Source organism: Fusarium oxysporum, chromosome 7 (genome assembly GCF_000149955.1).
Source record: "Fusarium oxysporum f. sp. lycopersici 4287 chromosome 7, whole genome shotgun sequence".
In the NCBI taxonomy this organism is placed as follows: Eukaryota; Fungi; Ascomycota; class Sordariomycetes; order Hypocreales; family Nectriaceae; genus Fusarium; species Fusarium oxysporum.
In genome coordinates, this window is record NC_030992.1 from 3,370,749 (window position 1) to 3,393,771 (window position 23,023).

At 48.4% G+C, this 23,023-nt stretch overlaps 8 protein-coding genes across 17 annotated transcripts; 6 read left to right on the top strand and 2 right to left on the bottom strand.

The window, feature by feature from the left end:
• Positions 1 to 149: 149 nt before the first annotated feature.
• Positions 150 to 2,368, bottom strand: FOXG_10476 (eukaryotic translation initiation factor 3 subunit L). 2 transcript variants are annotated; one of them, XM_018389826.1, is made up of 3 exons: positions 1,808 to 2,368; positions 714 to 1,751; positions 150 to 661 (listed from the first exon to the last, which is right to left on the bottom strand). In XM_018389826.1, exons 1-3 carry the CDS (start codon positions 2,114 to 2,116, stop codon positions 578 to 580), a joined length of 1,431 nt encoding a protein of 476 aa, XP_018248166.1. In that variant the 5' UTR covers positions 2,117 to 2,368; the 3' UTR covers positions 150 to 577. The 2 variants fall into 2 exon arrangements, with proteins under 2 accessions (XP_018248166.1, XP_018248167.1); XM_018389827.1 differs by having other exon boundaries at positions 714 to 2,368.
• Positions 2,315 to 6,029, top strand: FOXG_10477 (elongation factor 2). Of its 4 annotated transcripts, XM_018389831.1 has the most exons (4): positions 2,330 to 2,383; positions 2,472 to 2,598; positions 2,651 to 2,773; positions 2,823 to 5,996. In XM_018389831.1, the coding sequence occupies exons 3-4, from the start codon at positions 2,711 to 2,713 to the stop codon at positions 5,940 to 5,942; spliced, it is 3,183 nt and encodes a 1,060-aa protein (XP_018248171.1). In that variant the 5' UTR covers positions 2,330 to 2,383; positions 2,472 to 2,598; positions 2,651 to 2,710; the 3' UTR covers positions 5,943 to 5,996. The 4 variants fall into 4 exon arrangements, with proteins under 4 accessions (XP_018248169.1, XP_018248168.1, XP_018248171.1 ...); XM_018389829.1 differs by having other exon boundaries at positions 2,315 to 2,383; positions 2,472 to 2,773; positions 2,823 to 6,029; XM_018389830.1 differs by having other exon boundaries at positions 2,433 to 2,773.
• Positions 6,030 to 6,820: 791 nt separating this feature from the next.
• Positions 6,821 to 9,035, top strand: FOXG_20309 (uncharacterized protein). Its single transcript, XM_018400578.1, has 4 exons — positions 6,821 to 7,570; positions 7,618 to 7,745; positions 7,794 to 8,241; positions 8,294 to 9,035. Exons 1-4 carry the CDS (start codon positions 7,355 to 7,357, stop codon positions 8,861 to 8,863), a joined length of 1,362 nt encoding a protein of 453 aa, XP_018248172.1. The 5' UTR covers positions 6,821 to 7,354; the 3' UTR covers positions 8,864 to 9,035.
• A 512-nt stretch (positions 9,036 to 9,547) lies between these two features.
• On the top strand, positions 9,548 to 11,030 carry FOXG_10480 (uncharacterized protein; the record flags this gene model as incomplete). Its single annotated transcript, XM_018389832.1, has 2 exons — positions 9,548 to 10,752; positions 10,811 to 11,030. The coding sequence occupies 2 exons, from the start codon at positions 9,548 to 9,550 to the stop codon at positions 11,028 to 11,030; spliced, it is 1,425 nt and encodes a 474-aa protein (XP_018248173.1).
• A 359-nt stretch (positions 11,031 to 11,389) lies between these two features.
• Positions 11,390 to 14,526, bottom strand: FOXG_10482 (uncharacterized protein). Of its 6 annotated transcripts, XM_018389835.1 has the most exons (4): positions 14,301 to 14,526; positions 13,869 to 14,206; positions 13,547 to 13,812; positions 11,390 to 13,439 (listed from the first exon to the last, which is right to left on the bottom strand). In XM_018389835.1, exons 1-3 carry the CDS (start codon positions 14,383 to 14,385, stop codon positions 13,639 to 13,641), a joined length of 597 nt encoding a protein of 198 aa, XP_018248175.1. In that variant the 5' UTR covers positions 14,386 to 14,526; the 3' UTR covers positions 11,390 to 13,439; positions 13,547 to 13,638. The 6 variants fall into 6 exon arrangements, with proteins under 6 accessions (XP_018248175.1, XP_018248179.1, XP_018248177.1 ...); XM_018389839.1 differs by having other exon boundaries at positions 13,547 to 14,206; XM_018389837.1 differs by having other exon boundaries at positions 13,869 to 14,523.
• On the top strand, positions 11,521 to 14,515 carry FOXG_10481 (histone-lysine N-methyltransferase, H3 lysine-79 specific). Its single transcript, XM_018389833.1, has 2 exons — positions 11,521 to 12,457; positions 12,511 to 14,515. Exons 1-2 carry the CDS (start codon positions 11,904 to 11,906, stop codon positions 13,436 to 13,438), a joined length of 1,482 nt encoding a protein of 493 aa, XP_018248180.1. The 5' UTR covers positions 11,521 to 11,903; the 3' UTR covers positions 13,439 to 14,515.
• A 95-nt stretch (positions 14,527 to 14,621) lies between the features above and the next one.
• FOXG_10483 (uncharacterized protein) lies at positions 14,622 to 17,788 on the top strand. Its single transcript, XM_018389840.1, has 6 exons — positions 14,622 to 14,929; positions 15,033 to 15,297; positions 15,348 to 15,844; positions 15,893 to 17,135; positions 17,211 to 17,292; positions 17,347 to 17,788. Exons 1-6 carry the CDS (start codon positions 14,785 to 14,787, stop codon positions 17,596 to 17,598), a joined length of 2,484 nt encoding a protein of 827 aa, XP_018248181.1. The 5' UTR covers positions 14,622 to 14,784; the 3' UTR covers positions 17,599 to 17,788.
• A 1,697-nt stretch (positions 17,789 to 19,485) lies between these two features.
• FOXG_10484 (uncharacterized protein) lies at positions 19,486 to 23,014 on the top strand. Its single transcript, XM_018389841.1, has 3 exons — positions 19,486 to 21,726; positions 21,781 to 21,874; positions 21,929 to 23,014. Exons 1-3 carry the CDS (start codon positions 20,642 to 20,644, stop codon positions 22,532 to 22,534), a joined length of 1,785 nt encoding a protein of 594 aa, XP_018248182.1. The 5' UTR covers positions 19,486 to 20,641; the 3' UTR covers positions 22,535 to 23,014.
• Positions 23,015 to 23,023: the final 9 nt, after the last annotated feature.

The window sequence follows — 23,023 nt, forward strand, 5'->3', positions numbered from 1 at the left end:
ATTTCGTCGTGGACCATCTGGTATTCGCACCATTAGGGTTCCTCAGCACATTTCGAGACCAGATTCTAACAGATAAACCCCAATTGTGATTCCCCTGTTATGATTAGGTACGCAACAACGAACGACTCGTATCAAAATTATTCTCAGTTGTACGGGGAACTCAATGCAAATTGTAACTGCGAAGCCTGTACAAGAACCGGTTTCCAGAACTGACATAATTCATAATGGTGATATAGACTTTTAGGATCATGATATTTGATTAAACGACTTTTGATTCCTTTTATTCTTCATAGCCTTTTCACAGGCTCTCGTACCTCTAGGAGGAAGTGCCATATCTCTGCCGCACATACAGCTAAACTCGAGAAATTCTCAAGCTCTTGCACGAGCATCACCAACTCCGAGACGCCTTTGCCATGCCATGCATCCTATCAAGTCGGCCTGCATAACCCCAGGTATTCTCCTGACCCTGGGTCGTTTGGAGGATCCAGCCACAGCGCTCTATGCGCTTGTTTCGGGCTTGAATCGAAGACCCCATGAAATGTGAGAAAAACGACTAGTCAGTTCTCTCTTTAGCACCTCAGTTATAGGTGCGGGACAGGTTTCGGAGATACCAGTCCACAAGCTTTCGTCCCACCTTAGCCTCAGAGATGTGAATGAGGTCCTGTAGGATTGTTAGTTTATGTTGAGATACTGGATTGGGCCATGAAACTTACGCCTTGGAGAGCATAGTCAAGGTCGCTGACGTTGACGAGCTCACCCTCAAGCAGACCCTGGTCCTGCCATCGCAATTGCTTAGTTCGCTGCTTGGTAACCAGGAGCCATGATCGAAGCTCCTCGGGCTTCACCTCGAGGAAACCAGCGAGCTTGTTAAGATCCATGGTGGTGTAGAGGCGGAGGTAAGACTTGATGGTGGGGCTCCACATGTTGGTCTTGACCTCATCCATGAAGACAGCGAGGTGGTGCTCGACGGGGTCGATGTTGGCCTCGGGGTTCTCAAAGTCCGGAGGAACGGGGGAGATGAACTTGGGGCACGCTGCGCGGAAGAGCTCCTCGAAGATGGGGAGGGACTCGGGGCCACCGCGCTGGAGCTTGAGGAGTTGGTCGCCATACTTCTCACGGAGGGCGCTGTGAATGGTGTCGTCCAGACGAGTGGGCTGGAAAGCGACGCAGATAGCAATAAGAGCGTACATCTGCTCGTTCTTTTTAGTGATAGAGTCGTACTGGGCGCTCTTCTGGAAGTTCTTGGTCCTCGAGACGTAGATGAGGATATGGCTGAACATGCGGATGGCATCGGCGTAACGGTGCTGCATCATGTAGGAGAAACCCACGTAGTAGTAGGTGGTGAAGTGAGCAGCCATGACGCGGGCGAACATGGCCTTCTTGTTGAGCTCGATATCATCAAGGGTCTTGAGAGCCAGGCTGAAATCTCCGAGGAGACAGTGGACTCGGAGAAGACCAATAATGGAGAAGTAGCCCAGCATCTTGTAGAGGTTCTTGGAGCCATATTCACCGGCAACGGCCAAAGGATCCTCGTTACGCTTCATGGCTGCGAGCTGCTCGGTGATCTGGGATCGCTGGATAAGGGAGTACAGGACGTTGAGAACACTGTAGCAGCCCCAGGTGTTGGGGTTCTCGCGGAGAGCCTGACGCTCCTCCTCGTTGGTTGTTTGCCGGGCAATTCGCATACGGTACGAGGAGAAAGAGTTGAACTGGTAAATGAACTCATCGATAACATCCCAAGCCCAGTAGTACTGCAGAAATATTTATTAGCCCTATCCAACTCAACATCTAACTTTGTGAGACCAACGGAAGGGGGCTCGAGATCGACGGGGCCCTCGGAGTTCAAGATAAAATGAAACAAGCTGCAGTAAGCATCGTAGCTCTGGAACTTGGCCTCAAGAGGCGCCTGGAAATCGAGAGGCTGAGCGGCCTGCACAAGTCGAGCCTGGATATCGTCGGTCTGCGCGGTGAGGTTCAAAGAAGTGGTGCGGCTGAGATCATCACCATCCTCATACTGAACATGCTCCTTGTACTCGGCCACCAGAGCCTCCTCCTCGACATCGCTGTCGTCATCGATGGCGCGGGCCGGAGCCACGCCGTTTTGGTAAGTAGCCATCGTGTCTTGTAGAGTCGAGTCGCGCGTCGGTCTCGCTCGTCTCGTCTCGTCTCGTCGTCGCGGTGAGGGGGGAAATTTTATCAACGATGCGATTTTTTTGGTGAACTAGGGCTTCCGTTTGGCGGGCACACGCGGGGTCGATGCTTAGTCATTCGGATTTAGTGGGGTGCTTCAGCTTGTGAGCTTGAGAATTCAGCCTTTCAAGGTGTAGCAGCTTTTGCTGGACAACAAGATTTACCTTGGTTTTTGGTGTCTCAGGCTCTTTGCGTATGTATGAGTCATTCTTAGTCGATTTGCAGATATACTGAGCCAAAAGTGCCTGATGAAGTCTAAATTTGCTGACCATCGTGTGCAGTTAAGGATTAGATTAGTCACACTATGAGTAACGGCTAGGCAAAGTATCACTCAAACAACTACAAAGATCGATATAAGTTTGGGTTTGGAAAATTGAAGTTGGAGGCTTTAGAGCTACTGCCTCGCTGGTACAGCAGATTCCTTCCTCCCCATATTTAGAAATTTTACTTGACATCCTAGACATCCTCTATCTTTAACACTATCACTTCAACCTACCCTACTCGAATCACTGTCGTCATAATGCCTGTCGTCACTCCAGATAAGCTGGCAAGTCTGCAAAGACAGTCCAGTGATATTCGAAATGTCAGTACAGTCTCATGAACAAGAGAGTATACAGTCTAACGTCTTACAGATTTGCATTTTGGCCCACGTTGACCATGGCAAAACTTCACTTACCGATGCTCTCCTTGCCACAAATGGCATCATCTCGCCAAAGCTGGCGGGCAAGATCCGATATCTTGACTCTAGACCTGATGAACAGATACGAGGAATCACAATGGAGTCTTCAGCTATCTCACTCTACTTCGCCATGCGTCGGAAAGCAGCCCCCGATGCTGATCACGAGGACAAGGAGTACCTTGTCAACTTGATCGATTCACCTGGTCATATCGATTTCAGCTCAGAAGTCTCAACAGCCTCAAGATTGTGTGATGGAGCTGTTGTTCTTGTTGATGCTGTTGAGGGAGTCTGCAGTCAAACAGTCACTGTTCTTCGTCAAACATGGACAGAGAAGCTAAAGCCCCTGCTCGTCATTAATAAGATTGATCGACTTGTGACAGAACTCAAAATGACACCAGGAGAAGCATATATCCACTTGAATAAGCTATTAGAACAGGTAAACGCTGTGCTAGGAAGTTTCTTTCAGGGCGAGCGTATGGAGGAGGACCTCAACTGGAGGGAAAGAATGGAGGAGCGAGTCAATGCAGCCACAGCAGCCAAAGAATCAGCAATCGCCGACCAAGTCAGCGATACAGGAGAGGTGCAATTCGAGGAAAGAGACGATGAAGATATCTACTTTGCTCCTGAAAAGAACAACGTTATTTTCAGCAGCGCCATCGATGGATGGGCATTCACCTGCAGACAATTCGCTGCCATGTATGAGAAGAAGCTGGGCATTAAGCGTGGAATTATGGAAAAGGTTCTATGGGGCAACTTCTATCTGGACCCCAAGACGAAGAAGATCCTGGGTCCTAAGCATCTCAAGGGAAGAAATCTGAAGCCCTTGTTTGTGCAATTGGTACTGGAGCCAGTATGGACTGTCTATCAAGCTACAGTGGGAGGTGATAACGGGCAGGGTGATCGAGATCTGCTGGAAAAGGTCACCAAGTCCCTCGGAATCAAGATCACCCCTCACATGCTCAAGTCGCGAGATCAGAAGCTTCTCATGACGACAATTTTCGCAAACTGGCTTCCCTTGTCAACAGCACTACTGGTGTCAGTCATTGAATCTCTGCCTTCGCCTCCGGCCGCTCAGGCTGCACGACTTCCCGAGCTGATCGAAGAATCCCCAGGATCTGAGCACATTGACCAGACTATCAAGGACGCCATGATCTCTTTCAAACATGAAAAGTCTGACCCTGTGGTTGCCTACGTCAGTAAAATGGTTTCTATTCCCGAGAGTGAACTTCCCGAAAACAAGCGACGGGCTGGAACCCAGATGAGTGGCGAAGAGGCCCGAGAGCTTGCACGAAAGAAGCGAGCTGAAGCTGCTCGAGCCCAGGCTGCAGCTGGTGAGAATGGTGTTGACAGCATGGCGACCTCGATGGATGCCATCAATCTTGACGATTACGCCCCTGAGCTGGAAGAGAAGAAGGTTGATCCTGAGCACCTTATCGGCTTCGCTCGTATTTACTCGGGAACACTTTCCGTTGGCGATAAGCTCTACGTTATTCCTCCAAAATGGTCACCTGCTGAGCCAAGCGCCGATCCTGAGCCTCAAGAAGTCACTGTTACTGCGCTCTATATGCTCATGGGACGAAACCTTGAAGCTCTAGATTCAGTTCCTGCCGGCTGTGTCTTTGGTATTGGTGGTCTCGAGGGCAAGATTCTCAAATCTGGTACCTTGTGCAGTCGCCGTGACGGCGCCGTCAACCTCGCCGGTGTCACCATGCTGGGCAAGCCTATTGTTCGCGTTGCACTGGAACCTGTGAACCCCGCCGATCTTGACAAGATGATCCATGGGCTCAAGCTTCTGGTTCAGAGCGACCCTTGTGCTGAGTATGAGCTTCTGGGTAGTGGTGAACATGTGTTATTGACTGCAGGTGAGCTGCATCTTGAGCGATGCTTGACTGATCTCAAGGAGCGGTTTGCTCTGTGCGATATTCAACCTGGTGCTCCTATTGTTCCCTACCGAGAGACAATTGTCCGAGCTGAAGAGATGCGGCCTCCCGCGAACAAGGAGCTAGGTCGTGGTGCGGTTGTGGCTACAACAAGCTCCAAGCAAGTGACTCTCTCGCTCCGTGTGCAGCCAATCCCCGAAAACGTAACAGACTTTTTGGTCAAGAATGGCGATGCTGTTAAGCGAGTCTACGACCGCGGGGCCAAGAAGGATGATGAGAGCGAAGAAATCGTGGCTGAAGCTGATGTTGCAGCTGGAAACACCCTGTCCGTGGAAGACTTCAAGAAGCAACTTAAGGAGAAGCTTGAAGGTGGAAAGGGCAGAGATATCTGGAAGGACTCTATTGATAAGATTGTGGCCTTCGGACCTCGACGTACTGGACCAAACCTACTTATCGATGCTACTGCAGATGGTATCTTCTCTAAGGCTTTTGCTACTGAAAAGACTGTCGAGACTGCACCTCGTGCCGATGAGTCTCTTCACCCTAGCCATCTTACTGACAAGATCTCATACGCCTTCCAACTTGCTACGGCTCAGGGTCCTCTGTGCAACGAGCCACTTCAGGGCGTTGCGGTCTTTATTGAGGATGTTACCCTGAACCTCGCCGAGGACGACTCCTCTGCACGGGACAAACTTGGTCGTCTTACTGGTGAGATCATCAGAACCTTCCAATCTTCTCTTCGCGCAGGTTTCATGGACTGGTCTCCCCGTCTCATGCTTGCCATGTACAGTGTCGAAATTCAAGCATCTACAGAAGTCCTCGGTCGTGTATACGATGTTCTTACCCGTCGTCGCGGTCGTGTCAACGCCGAACTCATGAAAGAAGGTACACCATTCTTCACAATTCAAGCACTGGTTCCCGTAGCCGAGAGTTTCGGATTTGCCGACGAGATGCGTAAGCGTACCAGTGGCGCGGCCCAGCCACAGCTGATCTTTGCTGGCTTTGAGATTCTGGATGAAGATCCTTTCTGGGTACCTTTCACAGAAGATGATCTCGAGGATCTTGGTGAGTTGGCTGACAAGGAGAACGTGGCAAAGCGATATATGGATGGAGTGAGGAGAAAGAAGGGATTGCTTGTCGAAGGAAGAAATGTTGCTACAGACGCAGAGAAGCAAAAGACACTGAAGAGGTAGATGTATTTGAGAAGCAATAAAATTATGCATGTTGTGATATAGGCTGTCGTGGCAGGGTAGTTGTAGTGTGCATGCGTTCATCGGCCGCAGTGTAACATGGATTCTTCCACATTGCATAGAGATCAGATGAATCTGTTACAGGCACAACTCCATGGCTTTTCTTGACAGATGTAAATTTTGAAATAGGTATTGTGGGGGAGTTATGGATAGTATGCCTCCCAGCGCCTAAGCTATAAGAGCCTTTTTTTGCTATAACAAATCAGCTGAGTGAACCGGAGAAAGTCCTATTGGTAAAGCCCTAGAACTGCAGATTGTTTACCTAAGTCCTGGTTTTGATGGTTCTTGTGGACTAAGTTGTGATACTTCCATGGTATTCCGTGACATTCGTCTCTGGGACAATGCTGAAAATCGTTCTCTGCTACTCCTCCTTCTCTTCTTCTCTATTCCTTTCTTTCACGTAGAGAAGTAGTCGATCGAGATCTTCTATTCAACTTCTCTCTATTCTCATCGAGAATCATGATGACTTGCATTTATATCGTCATCAACTTCGCCAGAATCGTCAAAAGCACATCAAGCAGTCGACAGTCTGCAAGTTCCAAGGTTTTCTCATGCAGGTCCCTGTAGGACTTCACCCACATAGTCATAGAACCCAGCCTTCTTTTGGACTCCGTACCTTATTTAACCAACTATGATTTCCCTCCTGCTTTATGCTTAAGACAGACCAGCCCAATCTTGTATTGTGAGTACACGTTGTACACGTTTTGTCGTGTCTCACCACCAGATCGGATTTCTTCCCCTCACATCAACTGGCCGGTGACTGAGCTGAGCTTCCCTCATCCGATATGAGGTCTTTATGCAGAATACCTGATTTGCCAATACGAGCTGAAACTTGGCGAGAGCCCCGGCTGAGTCTCTCTTCTCCACTACCCTCAGATCAAACGGTGACATGTCAACTGCGAAAAGAGAGACTATCACATTCTGACCCCTGACGGTCTTAGCCCTTGCTCCCACACACTCGGCACTTTCTCCACGATTTCGGCTGCTAACGAGAACCCGAGCATCCCCGGTGGATTAACGTTGCTTTTTTGTCTCTGCCACGAAACACGACGGCCCGTTCGACTTTTCCTCGTTTGGTTTGAGTCCATCTGCAGAGACCGAGTTTTTCTTTTTGCAAAAAGGATTTAGTTGGACTTGATTTTTCCGTTGAGGGATGTGAGGGATGAAGAGGCTGGACTCAGAAACATGGAGCAGTTTTACGTGGAGTATTGGGGATGGGCCCTAAAAGAAGTAAAAATTGAGGACTAGATTGTCTAGACGCACAAATTCGCCGCTGGCTTCAGATCAGATATTTCTGGTAATCTTATATCACGAGTTTCCTTCCCGAGGGGCTGGTTCTCGTTGCTCTGCTACCGATGCGAGCTACAGTTCAACTCATCATGGATCCCCAGACGTCTATTGAAGAAAGTGCTGCAGCAATAACGGAGGTCAATCTCAAGGCCTTCAACATAGAGGCCTTTACATTACTTGGTATTGCGTTGCTGGTCACCGCGTTAAGGTCGTGTGTGCGGATCAGGACTGTGGGATGCAGGAACCTCTGGGCAGATGACTATCTCGTCATTTTGGCCACTGTAAGTGATGAGTATCTGATGTGGATGCATTATACTAACATCATTAGGGAATCTACGTTATAGAAACAGGACTGGCATACTCGGTCGGGAATATTGCTCAAGGGCTGGCGAATAACTCGATGACGGACGAGCAACGAGCCTCTTTACAACCACAAGATCATGAATATCAGCTTCGGTAGGCCAATAACTCTATCTATCTGGTTATTTGTGCTAATACTTACAGTATCATTGGCTCGAAGATCCAAATCGCTCTATGGGCAACTTACTCATCCCTCCTCTGGATCCTCAAAGCAGCCATGTGCACTTTCTACTATCGACTTACAAAAGACCTTCAAGGCCACCGGATTCGGGTCATCATCGGCTTTGGCCTCATCATTTCTTCTTTTGTTGTTGTGCAGATGAACCTTCTTCTCAGTTGTCGCCCCTTCGACCACTGGTGGCAGATCTTCCCTGACCCTGGAGCTTTCTGCCATGCTGCCATTTCGCCTGCTTTGATATGGACTTGTCTCGCTTTCAACTTGGCAACTGACTTTTACCTCATCATGATTCCTATGCCCATGCTTTGGAAGGCTGCTATGCCTTGGCCTCAAAAGGTCGGACTGATTGCTCTGTTCAGCTGTGGGTTGTTTGTCACCATGGCCGCTATCCTTCGGGTTGTGCTGCTTGTATCTGTGAGTATACCTCAACCCATAAGTCCCACTACATGCATCTAACTTCAACAAGGATCCAATCAATGGCCCTCAACTCGCAGCTTCTTGGGCGGTTCGCGAGACCTTTGTCGCCATCATGACAACAAACATCCCCATGCTATTCCCAACATTTAAGAAATGGGCTGTTCCCATTGTCGAAAGAGCTGGGTCCTCTTTGAGTGTCTACCGAACTCCACCAAACACTATCGTGGATTCCAGATTCTCTGGAGCTCTGTCTCTAGGCAGTTTGAGGCGAAAGAGCCGAGGGTCATCTCGCATTACATGCATTAGCCCCATGTCGCCCACTGCCAGTGAGACTGAAGCACACATGAACTCAATTGGCCTCATTTATACTATTCCTGACTCAAGCATCAAGAGGCCAAAGGCTTCCAAGACAACACACAAGATCGCGGCCATACGTCTCCCGCGCATCGACACCTCAGCCCCTGCTGATTCAGACCAGGGATATGGTCGACTGAGCACGAGAAGTGACAGTTCCGTTGTTTCTTGGTCAGAAACTTTGGTGAACTCGCCTCAATCTGAAGGAACGGAGTCTTTACTCTCAGCCCGTGTTCTCCACGACGGATACAGCAAGCACGTTTAACGCCTTTGTTACGAACATCCATAATGCCTTTGTCTTCTGATAAACTACGACAAAGATGATCACATTTTACATCAACTTACATGATTCATGATTCTACGTTAATTACCGAAAATAGAAAAAAGCTCATAGATTTGTTTCTGGGTTGGTTATGATATTTTATGGCTCCAATTATTATGAGTTCAATATGAGGAGCTTTGAAGGCTCTCCGTGTGTTAGCATGCAGACTACCACGCTTCCGAGTTTCATTCACTTCAACCATTGGAAACACTTAGATACTGTACTTATTAGTTAAATATTACTTTTCTCGTTACTTATGAAACACCGTAGCGAAGTATTACCCTCGGTGTTACTCCATCGGAACAACTACCGAACCTGCGGAATACCCTCAAAGGCTTCAAAGCCTTAACACAATGAGCCTTTGTTGTTTGTTGGAGCTTATTTTCTTTACTCTGAGCGATGTTCTCTTTATTTAGGCGACTGAGCCCAATAAAGAATGGCCAGTATAGCGTCATCTTTGTTTGAACTGAATGGGATCTTTCAAAGACAGTGAACAACGTAGCAAAGGATCAAGGAATCACCAAGCGTTTCTTGATATTTTTGAATATAAGAGGCTCGACATGCTCCATAAGGTGAATAAACACCAAGTTCATGCAACATCAACAGTCTTATACGCAAATCATCATCATGACTACCACACCTCGTACTAGGTCGAAGAACAAGGAAACACGAACAGTTTCTGAAGCTTCACTGATAACCCCTGCCAGATCAACAACACCAGAATCACCTATTGCAGCACCTATAAAAGCCAAGCCTAAATCTAGCCCGGTATTCCTACCTACACCACCTGAGACGAAGCGTAAAACGACATGCCGCGATAGCCCGGTCCCGCTCAAGCTGAGAAAAACAACCTCAACTTCCAGGGCCGTGACTCGCCCTGAAACTCTCAACTGGTTGGCAGACATTGAAGACGAGGATTATGTACCTCCTCAGTCTCCAACTCCTGCCGGTTCAGGTGCTATCGAGGAGGACGAGACCAGCGAAAATGAGGAAGAGAAGGTGTCTAAGCTTGGACCTAAGTCGTTCCAATGCGAAAGTTTTACAAAAAGCTGGGAAGAGATCGGACAGCAACGAGACTTTGAGTTCTTCCAGGCCTATCCTCACGATGAGTTCTCAACCCTCTGCGTGGAGCATTTCATGCAACTTGCAGAGAGCTGGTGCTCTCGGCGCAAATCCATGGTCAACCATCAGGTTCAGAAGATTGTCAGGGCTGGCTTGACTCATAAGCCTGACTTTTCAAAACTGGCCCTTCCTGTTTGTGATGAGACCTGGACTCTCAAGAGTCTTCAGGACTTCAAAGTCGAGTTACACAAGGGGATCAGCGATGCCAGTGATCGGGTAAAGCTCAACCATATACAAACCCTTGAGGCTACCGGAGAGCGACCCATCTGTGAGCTTGGAAACCAGGACCGCCCTCTGAAGTGCTCATTATGTACCAACTATGAGTTGCCATGTAAGGGTAAGTACATCGAGGTTGACAAGGCACATTGTCGTATGGATATTCCACCCTACGTCCTAAACCCATTTTATACCACTTTGGAGAAGGCTTCCAGACCCGTTCCCGACTGTTGCCACCCAAAGGCCCTCACAATCCTCATGGGTGACAAAGGCAAAGACTATATGGAGTGCGAGAAATGTTGTTACAGTCAGGCACTCCCTCAGCATTCCCTTCAGAGGCCAAAGGAATATGCAATCAAAGTAGCTGGAATTCGTATCCCAGTCAAAGTCCGTCCCGAGCGTCTTTGTCTCAACAGCAAACTCGGACATGTCGATGTCGGTGGCATTCATATCATTGTCGACCACTGTGTTGGTGGGCCAATGATCAAATTTCGGTAAGTTCTTATATATACCCCTATATAGATAATGTATATAACTAACCTCTTTTCATAGGTCAACTCACTTCTCGAAGGCTCATGAGATGCATGCCTTGGACTTCCACCTGGAGGGCGAGATCAATATAGCTGAGTTTGAGCTGCCTGAGGAGCACACATACGATCATCATGAGTCCTGCGAGGTGGAAGCTGAGTTCAACGAGCTATACTGGCAAGAGGGTGCTTTTAACGCAATTACCCATTGTTCTAACCTATTTGATAACTGTTCGTGTCATTAAAGGGGAGTTATCGAGTAATCATGGGGAAATAGCGATTGAAATGTGTACTATTGCTTGAATTTGCGAATAAAAGGCTATGATTGCTATGGCGAATTCCAGTTACACCAGACTAGCATGATACACAACAAGTTATGTAGAAGTTAAAGAAGATGGGTAGTGGATAGACAGATGAAAATGCAATGCTTGTAAAAGACGACTCAATAAAAAGGCTGAATGCCTCTATTCACATGGCCACTGTAGGGTAACTCTCCAGGCAACCATCTGCGGCTGAAAGGGAAACCCCCCACGTGCCCAACGTTACGTACCCACCTTGAAAATTCTGACCAGTTAAGATATTTCTTTCAACCTTGGAAAATCCAGGGCATTTACAGTGGGACTAGCGGCCTCCTCCAGGGGACCACCTGCAGCGCAAGATGGCCCCGGCTCCAGCTCCCTCCCAGCTGATGTAAGGCTCCGGGGCATCCACTCATTTAACTGAAGGCAGCCATTCAGCCATTTCGTGGTGGATTGCCGAAAGTCGCCTCGAAACTTGAACTCTGCATATCTTTAAAGTGCCACGATGCGATACTGAAGAGTCACGTTACAACAGAGCCTACCCAATACTTGTCTAATACCGCTTATCTTTTTTGGAACTTCTCCCCCGTACTTCACTTCTCACGTTCCTTTTCTCGTACTCTTCTCTCTTGTTTTTGCCCTCTTCTTTAATCTAGTCCCACCCGTTGCGCGACATTGCCGACGTCCGGGAGCGACACGCACACGCCACCGCGAACCCCTCCATCCCTGACCTGTGACCCAACTCAAGTCAGACCCCGTCGTTGCTCTACCTTCAAAGACATTTTTGGATTACTAGGACCGGCCTACTATTCACTCATAATGCGTCTCTTCGGCGGAAAGAACAACAAGATTAAGGTCGACCCTCCCAAGATCAGGATCGAAAAGGTTGTCGTCGACCGACCTGCTCAGAAGCCTAAGCCTAAATCCACTTCCGCACTCAGCGGCTCAGCATCGCGCTCCTCCTCTTCTCACCGTCCCTCGCCGAAACCACTGGCACGACAGGCTAGTCACTCGCCGTACCCCTCATCTTCCGACGAGAAGCGACTCGAGCGTAAGCGCAAGGCACCGTCCGTCACCCGTCGATCACCGGCTAGCGACCGTATCGAGTTCGACAAAGACAGTGATGGCGAAGACGATGGATGGATGACTCTCGATACCAAGAGACAACGCAAAGGCACGGAAGACGGCAGCTTTGTTGACCCTAACCGCAAATTGAGAAGCGTAAGAGCCTTTGAGGATCGTATGGACAGTCGAAGCTTCATTCATGCCGTGGATGTGGCCTCGCTTGAGCACAAGTGCGTACCTGTGATGGGCGCACAGAAAGAGGATGTAGCTATCCGACTACAATATCCCAGCTTACAACCTCGAGAGAAGTGAGTCTTCCCGGCGACCCCGAACTCCAAAACTAATGCTGACATGATTACAGGTATGAGCTAGTATGGGGAAAAGACAAGATCGATGCCGTCGAAGCTAGCATCAAGGTGGTTCGCCATGTAGCCGAAACATACCTCACCGAAGAGGAAGCAGAGCCTTTCACAAATCCTAATGGTGGTATCATTCGAAGACTTGAAAAGGCGTCTAACCGGAACATCCAGGATTTGATGGGGTTCAAGGCAGCTCTGCGCGAATACAACGAAAAGCTTCGTGCTCTAGTCGAGGACGGTGTAATTGCCAAGAACCTCGATAAGATGCATGAGCTCCCCCAGCACCTTGTGGCTTTCATTCTCGATCAAATTTATGACCGAACAGTGGCCCTAAAGGTGGAACTTCTTTCAAAGTATGAGAACGGAACCGACTATGTCTATGGCGAACTCCTCCACCCTTTCATTTCTAAGATTTTGGTAGAGCAGACACGAATGACCTCTGGTCAGGTCTTCGTTGATCTCGGCTCAGGTGTTGGTAATGTGGTTTTGCAAGCGGCTCTCGAGATTGGTTGTGAGAGTTGGGGTTGCGAGATGATGGAGAATGCCTGCAATCTTGCTGAGGAGCAAAAGAAGGAGTTTGATGCCCGATGCATGCTCTGGGGGGTTCGACCTGGCAAGGTTCACCTGGAACGAGGCGATTTCCGCAAGAACTTGCCCATCCATGAGGCCCTCAAGCGTGCAGATGTTGTGCTCGTAAACAACAAGGCCTTCACCTCACAGTTGAACGATGACTTGGTCCGTATGTTCCTGGATCTTAAATCGGGCTGCAAGATTGTGTCTCTCAAATCCTTTGTCGCGGAAAAGAGCAACAACCACAACATCAACGACGTTGGCAGCACCATCCTGGAGGTGGAAGAGTGCACATACCCTGAGGGTTATGTGAGTTGGACTAATGCAGGAGGATCGTACTTCATTTCGACGCGTAAGTAGACTATAGAGCTTCATAAGCATTCAGTGGCAGAGATTATGGTGTTGGAGAAATAGGGATAGGGCAGACGGTTACATCAGCGTGGGGTATAAGGATATGTTCGGACTTACAGGATACTCCATATAGTATTTGTTTTTTTTTCGGTGGCATCGTGGCTCTTTTCTCTGTTTGACCTGCTTCGTTTTGCGTCATGGACCGTCGGCTATCGTCCCTTTTCGAAGATGGGTTCGTTGGCGAGGTTCATAGCATCTGCTTCTTGTGCCATCCTCTTCATCCATCTGTCCACTAGTTCTTTGTTCTCCTTCTTCACCTTATCTCTTTCCTTCTCGGCCATGGACATTTGTAGATTCAGCGCAATCATCTCATCTTGTACTTGCTGATGTTGCTGTGAGCAACGAAGATGGTGAATTGCAGCATTTGGGTCACACGTACCTCAATAAGCTTGCGCTTTTCCCTCAACTCGTATTCTCGATCCTTTAGTCTGGTGGTAAGACTATTTCTATCGGCCGTGAGGTCGCGGATTGATTTCGTATCTGCCTTGTGCTTTGCCCGTAGCTGCATCAACTCTTCCTCGCCCGCGCGTAATCGCTTTTCGGTAACACCCTTTGATCGAAGGGCTTCGGCGAGATCCTGTTTTAGTTGCGCAACACCAGGATCGTTTGTTGAGGGTTCGGTGGGTTGCGTAGTTGGTGTCCCGCTATTTGCGACCAGCGCTTCTAGCCCATTCTTCTCAGCCTCAAGAGCAGATATGCGGTCTGCCATCTGCGAACCTTGAAATAATTGTCAGTTTGATGAACCTTTCGTATCCTCGCGTGATACTGTCGCATGCTGGAGGAGGGGTTATGTGGGGGTGCTGTTACGAACAAGCCTGAACAAGCTCCATGTTGACGGGATTACTGAGCTCTGCATCCTTAATGGATGAGAGATACTGGTCACGCCAGTTTGGCATTGTCAGTGAGTATGATGTGTGTGATGGTCGACAAATGATGAGATTTCGATGTGGATGAAATTAGGTTGAGTAAAAGTGATGAGAGAATGAGTTGGGTCGACAGAGTGACTTGGATGCACTTGCACCGCTCATTCTTTCCCGCCATGTGAGATGATGCAACCGCCGAAAGGAACCTAAAATTAGCGGGACAAGGAGCTACCCGACCGCTAATTCCAGCCGGAGAATAGCCGTACGCCTGGCAACCTCCATTTACCTGAGCTACGGTATGATGCAGCACCTAAGCTCCCTGCTCTCTTTCATACTGTACAGGTGCCTAGCTGACGAATAACATTCAGCTACAGGCGCGTCTCTTCCTCAACAAATTCAAAAAGATTGGGTTACAATATGAGATAACGCGAGATGGACACACTTCACGCCAGAGCTGACTGGGAGAGTGTCGGGGACAGATGGTTCCGCAAGACACAGCAGTATACAGCTGTGTTTGACCAAGATCTCGACTTGGATAATTATATCGTTGCGGGAGCTCCATATGCAGGAGCACTAGGTGAGTTCTAAGCCACAGAAATCTAAGATCATTAAATCATAAGTTTCCAATATACTTATGATTAACTTAGTGTTGATGTAATTGTAACTGACCACATCCTCAGCACTATGGCGCGACGACACAAAGCTTCTGGCATATCAACCAGGAAGATCAGCAAAACCAGCAATTGACATCTACAGTCTTGCCGGTAAGAAACTCCGAAGTATCCCCTGGGATAATGGTACCATTAAAGGCCTTGGGTGGTCTGAAGACGAGACTCTACTCGTTGTTACCACTGACGGTACGGTCCGCTGTTATGATCTGCAAGGAGATTTTACACAATTCTCCCTTGGCCATGGTGCCGATAACTACAGCGTCGAGTCATGTCGGTAGGTGCCTCTTAGTGATATGGTCTACTTCCGCGACTGACAAGTGGCAGTTTCTACGACCATGGCATGGTAGCACTACTTGGAAACAACTCACTCGTCACAGTCTCATCATATACTGAACCCCGACCCAAAGCTCTTGCTAAGATACCGGAAAGCGAGATCCACGCTTGGTCAATTATTTCACCAAACCACACATTATCTAGGTCTGTCGAGGTACTATTAAGCGTCGATAAGACTGTATACGTCGTCGATGCTACTGATTGCGAAGACCGTTTCCTCGATATTGGGCCTTTCAGCCATATTAGTGTGTCTCCGGATGGTCGCTACGTCAATCTTTATGCTGTGAATGGGAAAGCTCATGTCATATCAAGTGACTTCCAAGAACGGCTATTCGAACACGATTCTGACTCTCAAACACCTCCTCTATATGTTGAATGGTGCGGATCCGATGCCCTCATTGCCTGGGAGGATGAGGTGCATATTATCGGACCTGGCGACTCTTCATCTTCATATATATACGATAGCACACGCGTACATGTCATTTCTGGTATGTGCCTTATCGAACTTCAATGCTAGACTACTAATATTCTTATAGAACACGATGGTGCCCGACTAATTACAAATGACTTTTGCGAGTTTCTTGAAAGAGTGCCTAGAGACACTCTCGAAGTCTTTGGCCAGTCTTCAGATTCATCACCTGCTTCGATTCTTCTCGACGCTGTAGGCCAACTGGAGCTTGAGTCTCCAAAAGCAGATGATTACATCCAACTAATACGACCTAATCTTACCGGGGCTGTGGACACTTGTGTCAATGCAGCTGGGCGCGAATTTGATACCTACTGGCAGAAACGTTTACTCAAAGCAGCTTCATTTGGCAAATCTGTACTCGATATATATAACAGTGACGACTTTGTTGACATGTGCGAGACTCTACGCGTGCTCAACGCTGTGCGATATTATGAAGTTGGCATGCCACTGTCTTTTGAACAGTATCACCGGTTGACACCAGAGAGCCTCATTCGACGATTGCTCAACCGACACGAGTATCTTCTTGCCTTGAAGATTGCAGGCTATCTGAAGTTACCAACAGATCGAATCTATGTACACTGGGCGTCTAGCAAGGTCCGTGTAGGTGGCGAGGATGACGATACCATCTGCCGGTTGATCGTGGAGAGACTATCTGGCAAGCCTGGAATTTCCTTCGAGGAGATCGCTCGTGCAGCATATCAAGAAGGAAGGGGCCGACTTGCTACTGAACTTCTCAACCATGAGCCTCGTGGGGGTAGACAGGTTCCTCTTCTCTTGAGTATGGAGGAGGACGAGCTTGCTCTCGACAAAGCTGTTGAGAGCGGTGACACAGACTTAGTACTTTCAGTTTTGTTGCAGCTCAAGAAGAAGTTGCCCCTCGCCGCTTTCTTCAGGGTCATCAATGCACGACCGACAGCAACAGCACTGGTGGAAGCTTTGGCCATGGAAGAGGGTGACAATACGCTGCTAAAGGACCTGTATTATCAAGATGACCGACGAGAAGATGGTGCCAACGTTTTTATCCGCGAATCATTGAAACAACCTGATGCTCGAACAGCGTCTGACAAATTGGCACTGGCAGCAAAGCTATTAGCTGATTCAAAGGAGTCTACGTTCGAGGTTCATGCGTTGAAGGAGGCTACGACACTTCTGCGCATGCAGGAAGCTTTCGACCGGGATTTGACTGACACTTTTACTGGCCTGAGCGTCAATGAAACCATGTTTAAGCTTATTCGACTGGGCTACCACGGACGGGCTAAGAAGATCCAGAGCGAGTTCAAAGTCCCCGAGAAAGTGGCGTGGTGGATTCGGTATGTGGACCTTGTCTCCAACAGGCCCTGGCTTCGGGACGACAATGTTGGACAACGGCTAACTTGTTCCTGCAGATTACGAGCACTAGTTGCGAAGCGAGACTGGAACGAGATCGAGGAGATCTCCAAGACAAGGAGAAGCCCCATTGGTTGGGAGGTGAGTTATAGAATGAGAACTGTGTGGAGTGAGATCTGAGACTGACAATCGTAGCCCTTCTTCAACCTCACGCTTCAAGCAGGTAACCCACGGTTAGCATCTGTATTTGTACCCAAATGCACATCAGTAGAAGCTGGAGAGACGATCACCATGTATGAGAAATGTGGGATGCGGGTGAAGGCCGCGCAAGAAGCCGTGAGACTCAAGGACAGTGAGTCTTGGGAGAGGCTCTTGGAGGCTGCAGGAAAGGGGTCACAAGAGGGAAGAGAGATCGAGCGTCTGGGCCAATCCGTATTCAAGAAGTAGAGCCAGCTCTGCTGTAATTTCTTAGAGGCACATATAACTCGTTTCACCGTACTTTCATAGCAAGAATATCCACAGACATGAAGCAGCCACGATGATCGATTATGACTCTCGTCAAGTTACACTATGATACGATCAGAACCGCGTTTAACGCCATGCAGCTATGAACCAAGCCATCTACTGCAGTGGCTGCATAGTTGATGGGACATAAAATTGATGAATACTTTTTTACGATTGTTTATTGAGCGTTGAGAATTGACGCCTCAATACAGCTACGCACTTACCGACTGGAATGTGAGAGTCTGCAGTTGTTTCGGAAGATATCACGGTTATTCGCGTGATGTTTCCCAGGGTCTCGTGACGTGCCTAGTTGCAAGTCATGTTTCTGTTGGTGTCTCATGATCCACGATAACTGTTTGGCACCCAAACATTAGTCGACATTAAGCGGAACTAGCGGACATCAATACAGGATAGAGGGTTTCGCGTGTGAGCTTAAGATAACGTTATGCTTGATCGGGATCTACCGAAACCGTTACATAGTGAGCAAAGCAGATGATGCCTGTTGGTGGCATGACAGCTAAGGACCCTGTATCGTACTGTACAGTACTGTAGGTTGAGAAGAGGGAGGGTAGGATGATGATATCATGGGTTACATTTTGGCTCCGATGTGGGGATGACCTCGGCATGTACAGAACCAACTGCAAGGCAAGGTAATAGCTGGGGAACTGTTCAGTAACACAAACTCGGAGACTTTATGTCAGTGAATTTCATTATCGCGATACTTGAGAGAAACTTCAATCCATCGGTTCAACGTTACCCCCTTTTTTGCCTCACAAGCATTTTTGTTTGCTTGCTTGCATCGTAAGCTTAAGCCCTGTTCTTCTTTGGGCTATGGTGTAAGGTCTCGAAGAGTCTGGTGGTGGCGGTATCAGAAACACCAGCACCAAAAGTCCGAGGTGTAACTCAACCTAGGTTTAAGCCTCAACCAAAGGAACTTTGAGAAACGGTTGAGGGACGCTTCTTTTTCCAGAAGCATGTGAGGCGTTTTGGTTAAGACGGGCAATGAGTGGGTATGAGAGATTGGGTAGCGGTTGGGAGATGTTAATTGTGGAAAATGGCCTTCTTTAAGCTGGGGATATCTTGTATGAAAGATGGAGAATGTATGTCATGATGGATCTAGACTGTGGAGCTACTTAGGGACATGGAGGCATGAAATTCAGGGCAATCGATATTGCATCGTTTAAGGGTCTCTTACCAGCGACTTTTCTTACCGATATTTGATGACGAGGCACATGCCGTGTAACTGAAGGATTACCACTGATAGTGTCAGCAAAGACTGAGGTCGTAAAGTATTTGGCCACCTCCAAAAGAGGATCCGCGCTCCGTTTCCGACACTGAACCCCTGTTCTACGTACTATACTTTGCCAAGACGCCTTTTTTCAAGAGTCAGTGAAGTTGAGATGTTCTGGAGCGGCCACCCCGAATCACGTTCTGACTGGCAGGCAGATTTGATCACTTGGCTGCGTGCGTGATGCTGCCTGCTTTTCTAGTTAGGGCAATGTTGATTGATATCGCCATGAACCAATTCGCTATTCGTAGATGATCCTTGTAATTGCCTGTTCTCGATGGGCCACTAGTGCAATCTTTACTGAGACTAACATGAGTCCTACTGGGGGATTGCCAGCATGGAGAGAATCAGGTTTCAATGGTTAATGTTGTTGAGTTAGCTACCAAGAACCTTACTGATGATGAAAGATTCATAAGCTCAACCTTGCAAAATACTATCCTTTGTTTACAATTACGTCTGCCAAAACTGTTCGTTCCTTGGCTAAGAATTCATGGATCTCACTCTCTGCTCGGGCGTTCTCGCTAGGGGACCCATATCCTGATCGATCCCCTCTCTTATTCTGGAGGAGTGGCCCCCCTTCAATCACTAGAACGAATCAAGCTCGATGCCCCTGTCAGCTCAAGAACATGACACCCCCTGTCTTGATTCCCGGTTCTTCAGGTATGGTGAAAGAAAGTACAGCAGGTTCCGTCACGGACTTACTGGTCTTCTTTTCTTTCACCCGCTGAATGGGCTCTGTACGAAATACTGTACCGCCGCCACTGTTGTTTTTCTAATCCATCGTATCGCCAAGCCAAGCCCGTAAATCAACTCACCAACCTCCAACTTTTGGTTCCCTCTTCCTTTTTCTTTCTCTCTACCTCGTGCTTCCTCAACTGTTTTTGGTCTTGTTTATTTGCTTTTCCGTTATTGCCATCAAATCTTGCGTCGGAATCAATCCTCCCTCCTCATGGGACTACCTCCCTGCCTCTAACGGAATAACGAACCATCGACCCCAAGTCTAGAACTGATCTGCAAGGCGGAACTGAACCGTACGGTACGGCAGGAGAAGGCAATTCAACTTCAGCAATTCCCATCAACGACCACAGTAGACGAAACGATAAACCTGAGTGATATCGCCTGCTTCATATGCGCACACCATCATAAGACCCTGTTTCTCTTACCAACCCTCTCGTCATACCGAATACTCTGCAACACCAAAGCCAGCGCCTGTCTCAGTAAAGGTTTCAGTCACATCGCCGTCTGCAGCAAACACAACAAGAAACAAGACAAGACAAGACTCAATTCAAACCAAAACAAAGCAAGGCAAGGGTTAGACTGGAAATTAAGCTTCGTCTTTCTGCAGTGCAATTCTCTTTCTTGCCTGACCTGATAGTGTCCAAGTCCAGATTGCGCCGCTTTCTACTGCTTCTCCCTTTCTCGGTTGGCTCCGTCTGGCTCTGGTTTAGAGTTGGTCTGATCTGCTCAAATACCTACCAGTGCCTGGCCATTGCATCTGCGTTTGTACTTGCATTTGCTTCTGTTCCAGTTACTCCCCTTCCCGTCGTCTTGTCTTTCTTGTCACTCTGCTTAAAAGCTATACCCTTGCAGGCACCCACCTAATACAGGGCCCTGCTCTCTCTTACATACGTCCAGTTACATATTTGTTTTCCTTTTTCTAAAATCCCTCCTTCGGGTGCCTGATTTCCCTCTCCAAATATGTTTACTCAACCAGTGGTTTCCACGTCCACGGGCCCGCCACAGTCGTCGTCCACATCCACCTCAAGACCGAGTCGCCTCCGAGGCTTGAGTTACTTGCGCAACTATACACAAAATCATTTATTGTCTCGCGACAACCACCATAACAGCTCCAGCACTGGATCAGCAGGCGGCACAGGCACAGCAAGCGCACGAAGCACGTCCCCTAATCGACACGGCTCTAGCCTCACGCGATCCCTCAGCCATTCGCCTACTACAAGTGGACCATCCACTGGAGCCCAGAACACCAACCACTTGACACTCGTCAGTTCGACACCCGATCCCGTGAGGAATTTGACATCGGCGACCACCATAACATCGATACCTGCACTGCCTCCTACTTCCGTTCCCGCTTCCACTTACGCTGCTGCTTCCGCTGCTACAAATTCTACTGAATCACCAAGGACTTCTTCACAGCATTCTGCCGACATCAACGACCCCGCTACCGCTGCAACAGAATTATCAATGACTGCAGATACTCAAGCCTCCGCAGCCGCTGGCACAGTCGACTCGAACCAGGACCAGCCTGCCATGACGAGATCGCGATCAGCCACCACTGGCGAAGGGGGCTCGTCGACTCCCGAAACTGCCCCATCAATTCGCTTCTCAGCCTACTACGACCCGCGCTCTACACGCCCGTCCCTGACATTCCCTCCTATCTCCAGAACTCTGCCCACGGGGTCTGAGAAGATTCGTGTTGGTCGTTACTCAGAACGCGATAGTCATTCTATGTCGAATATGCCTGGTAATCAGCCATCAGCTGCACCCGTGGGTTTCAAGAGCAAGGTCGTCAGTCGTCGCCACTGCGAGTTCTGGTACGAGGATGGAAAATGGTATATCAAGGACGTTAAAAGCTCTTCTGGTACATTCCTGAACCACATTCGCCTAAGCCCACCGTCTCAGGAAAGCAAAGCTTTCCCCGTCAACGATGGAGATATCGTTCAACTCGGAATTGACTTTAAAGGTGGAGAAGAGATGATCTTCCGCTGTGTCAAGATGCGACTAGAGTTAAACCGTGGTTGGCAGAACAAGCTTAACACTTTTAAGTATGTCTTGACTTGAGTCTTGAGAAAATATTCGAATGCTGACATTTTGATTAGCATGGCGGCGCACAAGAGGTTGCAGACGATGGCTTCTAGTGGAGCAGCTGGTACTAACTCCCAAGATTGCTCCATTTGCTTGAGCTCTATTGCTGTAAGCTTTCCTTATAACTTTATCCTCCGACTCACTTTACTGACGATTATATAGCCCTGCCAATCTTTATTTGTTGCACCCTGCTCTCACACCTGGCATTTCAAGTGTGTAAGATCACTGCTCAACTCCCCGCAATACCCCATTTTCATCTGCCCCAACTGTCGAGCTGGTGCCGATCTAGAAGCCGATGTCGATGAACTGGCCGAAGAATGGCAGCAGCTTAAGAACGAAGCCGAGGCAGAAGCATCAACTCCAGCTCAAGCCGACACTGAGCCAGAGACGGATCCGGTGCCTGCTGCTGCTAATTCCGGAACTTCTACACCGGAGCGATCGCATACAGCCGACATCGACCACATGGACGTTACTGTCAACATCACACCAGAAACACCTCAGCGAAATGAAGTTAACCATGCTATATCCGAGCCTTTACCTATTAGAAATGCGGCCTCAGCTCCACGAAGAGTCGGCCAGCTGGGAGATAGTCGAACACCGTCACCTCCAGGTGGCACTGAAGGACCAATCACCCCACGAAATAATGTTGGACCTTGGGTTTTTGATGGCAGTGCCGGCCGTACAGTGAGCGCTACAGAAGGCGAAATGACAAGTATAGATGCCGCAGCACAGCCAGATACAAGCGAAAACGACATCGCGGTTCGATGATGACTTAATTCGAATGCCTGGTTCAAATTATTGCATATATACAGACCACTTGGCCGTCAAGCGGCACTTGGGAATCATTACACATGTATGGCGTTCTGTTGGTTTGTCCTGGTTTTCATGGCAGCAAAGGCGTTCAAAGGGTTTTAAACACAGCCATCTGTCGAAGAATACAGAGTTGGTTTGCTTGGGCTGGTGTGGCACAGCGTTGTCCTGGTTCATTCTTCTAAGAGATATATGAGGGAGATTTAGACGCAAGAGAGTGGACGTTTATATGGCATAGGATGCAAATGGCCAAATATGGGCCTATGAGTAGGAGTTAATGGAATAGACTTGTTCTCACATCATTCCAACTGAGATGCTAAAGATGCCGTGTAGCTTCGCAAGATCAGATGCTGTATTCATGAAGGCGTTTGTATAACGCCACTGCATACGTAGACAATTGACCTTGCTGTGCTATCTCCAGCTTCTACACTATCCCTGGAAGATGGA

Coding starts and splice junctions, on each gene's coding strand:
- FOXG_10483 (XM_018389840.1), top strand. CDS start 14,785: ATGGACACACTTCACGCCAGAGCTGACTGGGAGAGTGTCGGGGACAGA. Junction 17,136..17,210: donor AAAGTGGCGTGGTGGATTCG/GTATGTGGACCT, acceptor TTGTTCCTGCAG/ATTACGAGCACTAGTTGCGA. Junction 17,293..17,346: donor GAAGCCCCATTGGTTGGGAG/GTGAGTTATAGA, acceptor TGACAATCGTAG/CCCTTCTTCAACCTCACGCT.
- FOXG_10482 (XM_018389835.1), bottom strand. CDS start 14,385: ATGCCAAACTGGCGTGACCAGTATCTCTCATCCATTAAGGATGCAGAG. Junction 14,207..14,300: donor CATGGAGCTTGTTCAGGCTT/GTTCGTAACAGC, acceptor AATTATTTCAAG/GTTCGCAGATGGCAGACCGC. Junction 13,813..13,868: donor AAAAGCGCAAGCTTATTGAG/GTACGTGTGACC, acceptor CAGCAACATCAG/CAAGTACAAGATGAGATGAT.
- FOXG_10477 (XM_018389829.1), top strand. CDS start 2,711: ATGCCTGTCGTCACTCCAGATAAGCTGGCAAGTCTGCAAAGACAGTCC. Junction 2,774..2,822: donor AGTCCAGTGATATTCGAAAT/GTCAGTACAGTC, acceptor AACGTCTTACAG/ATTTGCATTTTGGCCCACGT.
- FOXG_10484 (XM_018389841.1), top strand. CDS start 20,642: ATGTTTACTCAACCAGTGGTTTCCACGTCCACGGGCCCGCCACAGTCG. Junction 21,727..21,780: donor AACAAGCTTAACACTTTTAA/GTATGTCTTGAC, acceptor CATTTTGATTAG/CATGGCGGCGCACAAGAGGT. Junction 21,875..21,928: donor TTTGCTTGAGCTCTATTGCT/GTAAGCTTTCCT, acceptor ACGATTATATAG/CCCTGCCAATCTTTATTTGT.
- FOXG_20309 (XM_018400578.1), top strand. CDS start 7,355: ATGCGAGCTACAGTTCAACTCATCATGGATCCCCAGACGTCTATTGAA. Junction 7,746..7,793: donor GATCATGAATATCAGCTTCG/GTAGGCCAATAA, acceptor TAATACTTACAG/TATCATTGGCTCGAAGATCC. Junction 8,242..8,293: donor GGGTTGTGCTGCTTGTATCT/GTGAGTATACCT, acceptor AACTTCAACAAG/GATCCAATCAATGGCCCTCA.
- FOXG_10476 (XM_018389826.1), bottom strand. CDS start 2,116: ATGGCTACTTACCAAAACGGCGTGGCTCCGGCCCGCGCCATCGATGAC. Junction 1,752..1,807: donor TCGATCTCGAGCCCCCTTCC/GTTGGTCTCACA, acceptor ATATTTCTGCAG/TACTACTGGGCTTGGGATGT. Junction 662..713: donor TTGACTATGCTCTCCAAGGC/GTAAGTTTCATG, acceptor ACAATCCTACAG/GACCTCATTCACATCTCTGA.
- FOXG_10481 (XM_018389833.1), top strand. CDS start 11,904: ATGCGTCTCTTCGGCGGAAAGAACAACAAGATTAAGGTCGACCCTCCC. Junction 12,458..12,510: donor AGCTTACAACCTCGAGAGAA/GTGAGTCTTCCC, acceptor ACATGATTACAG/GTATGAGCTAGTATGGGGAA.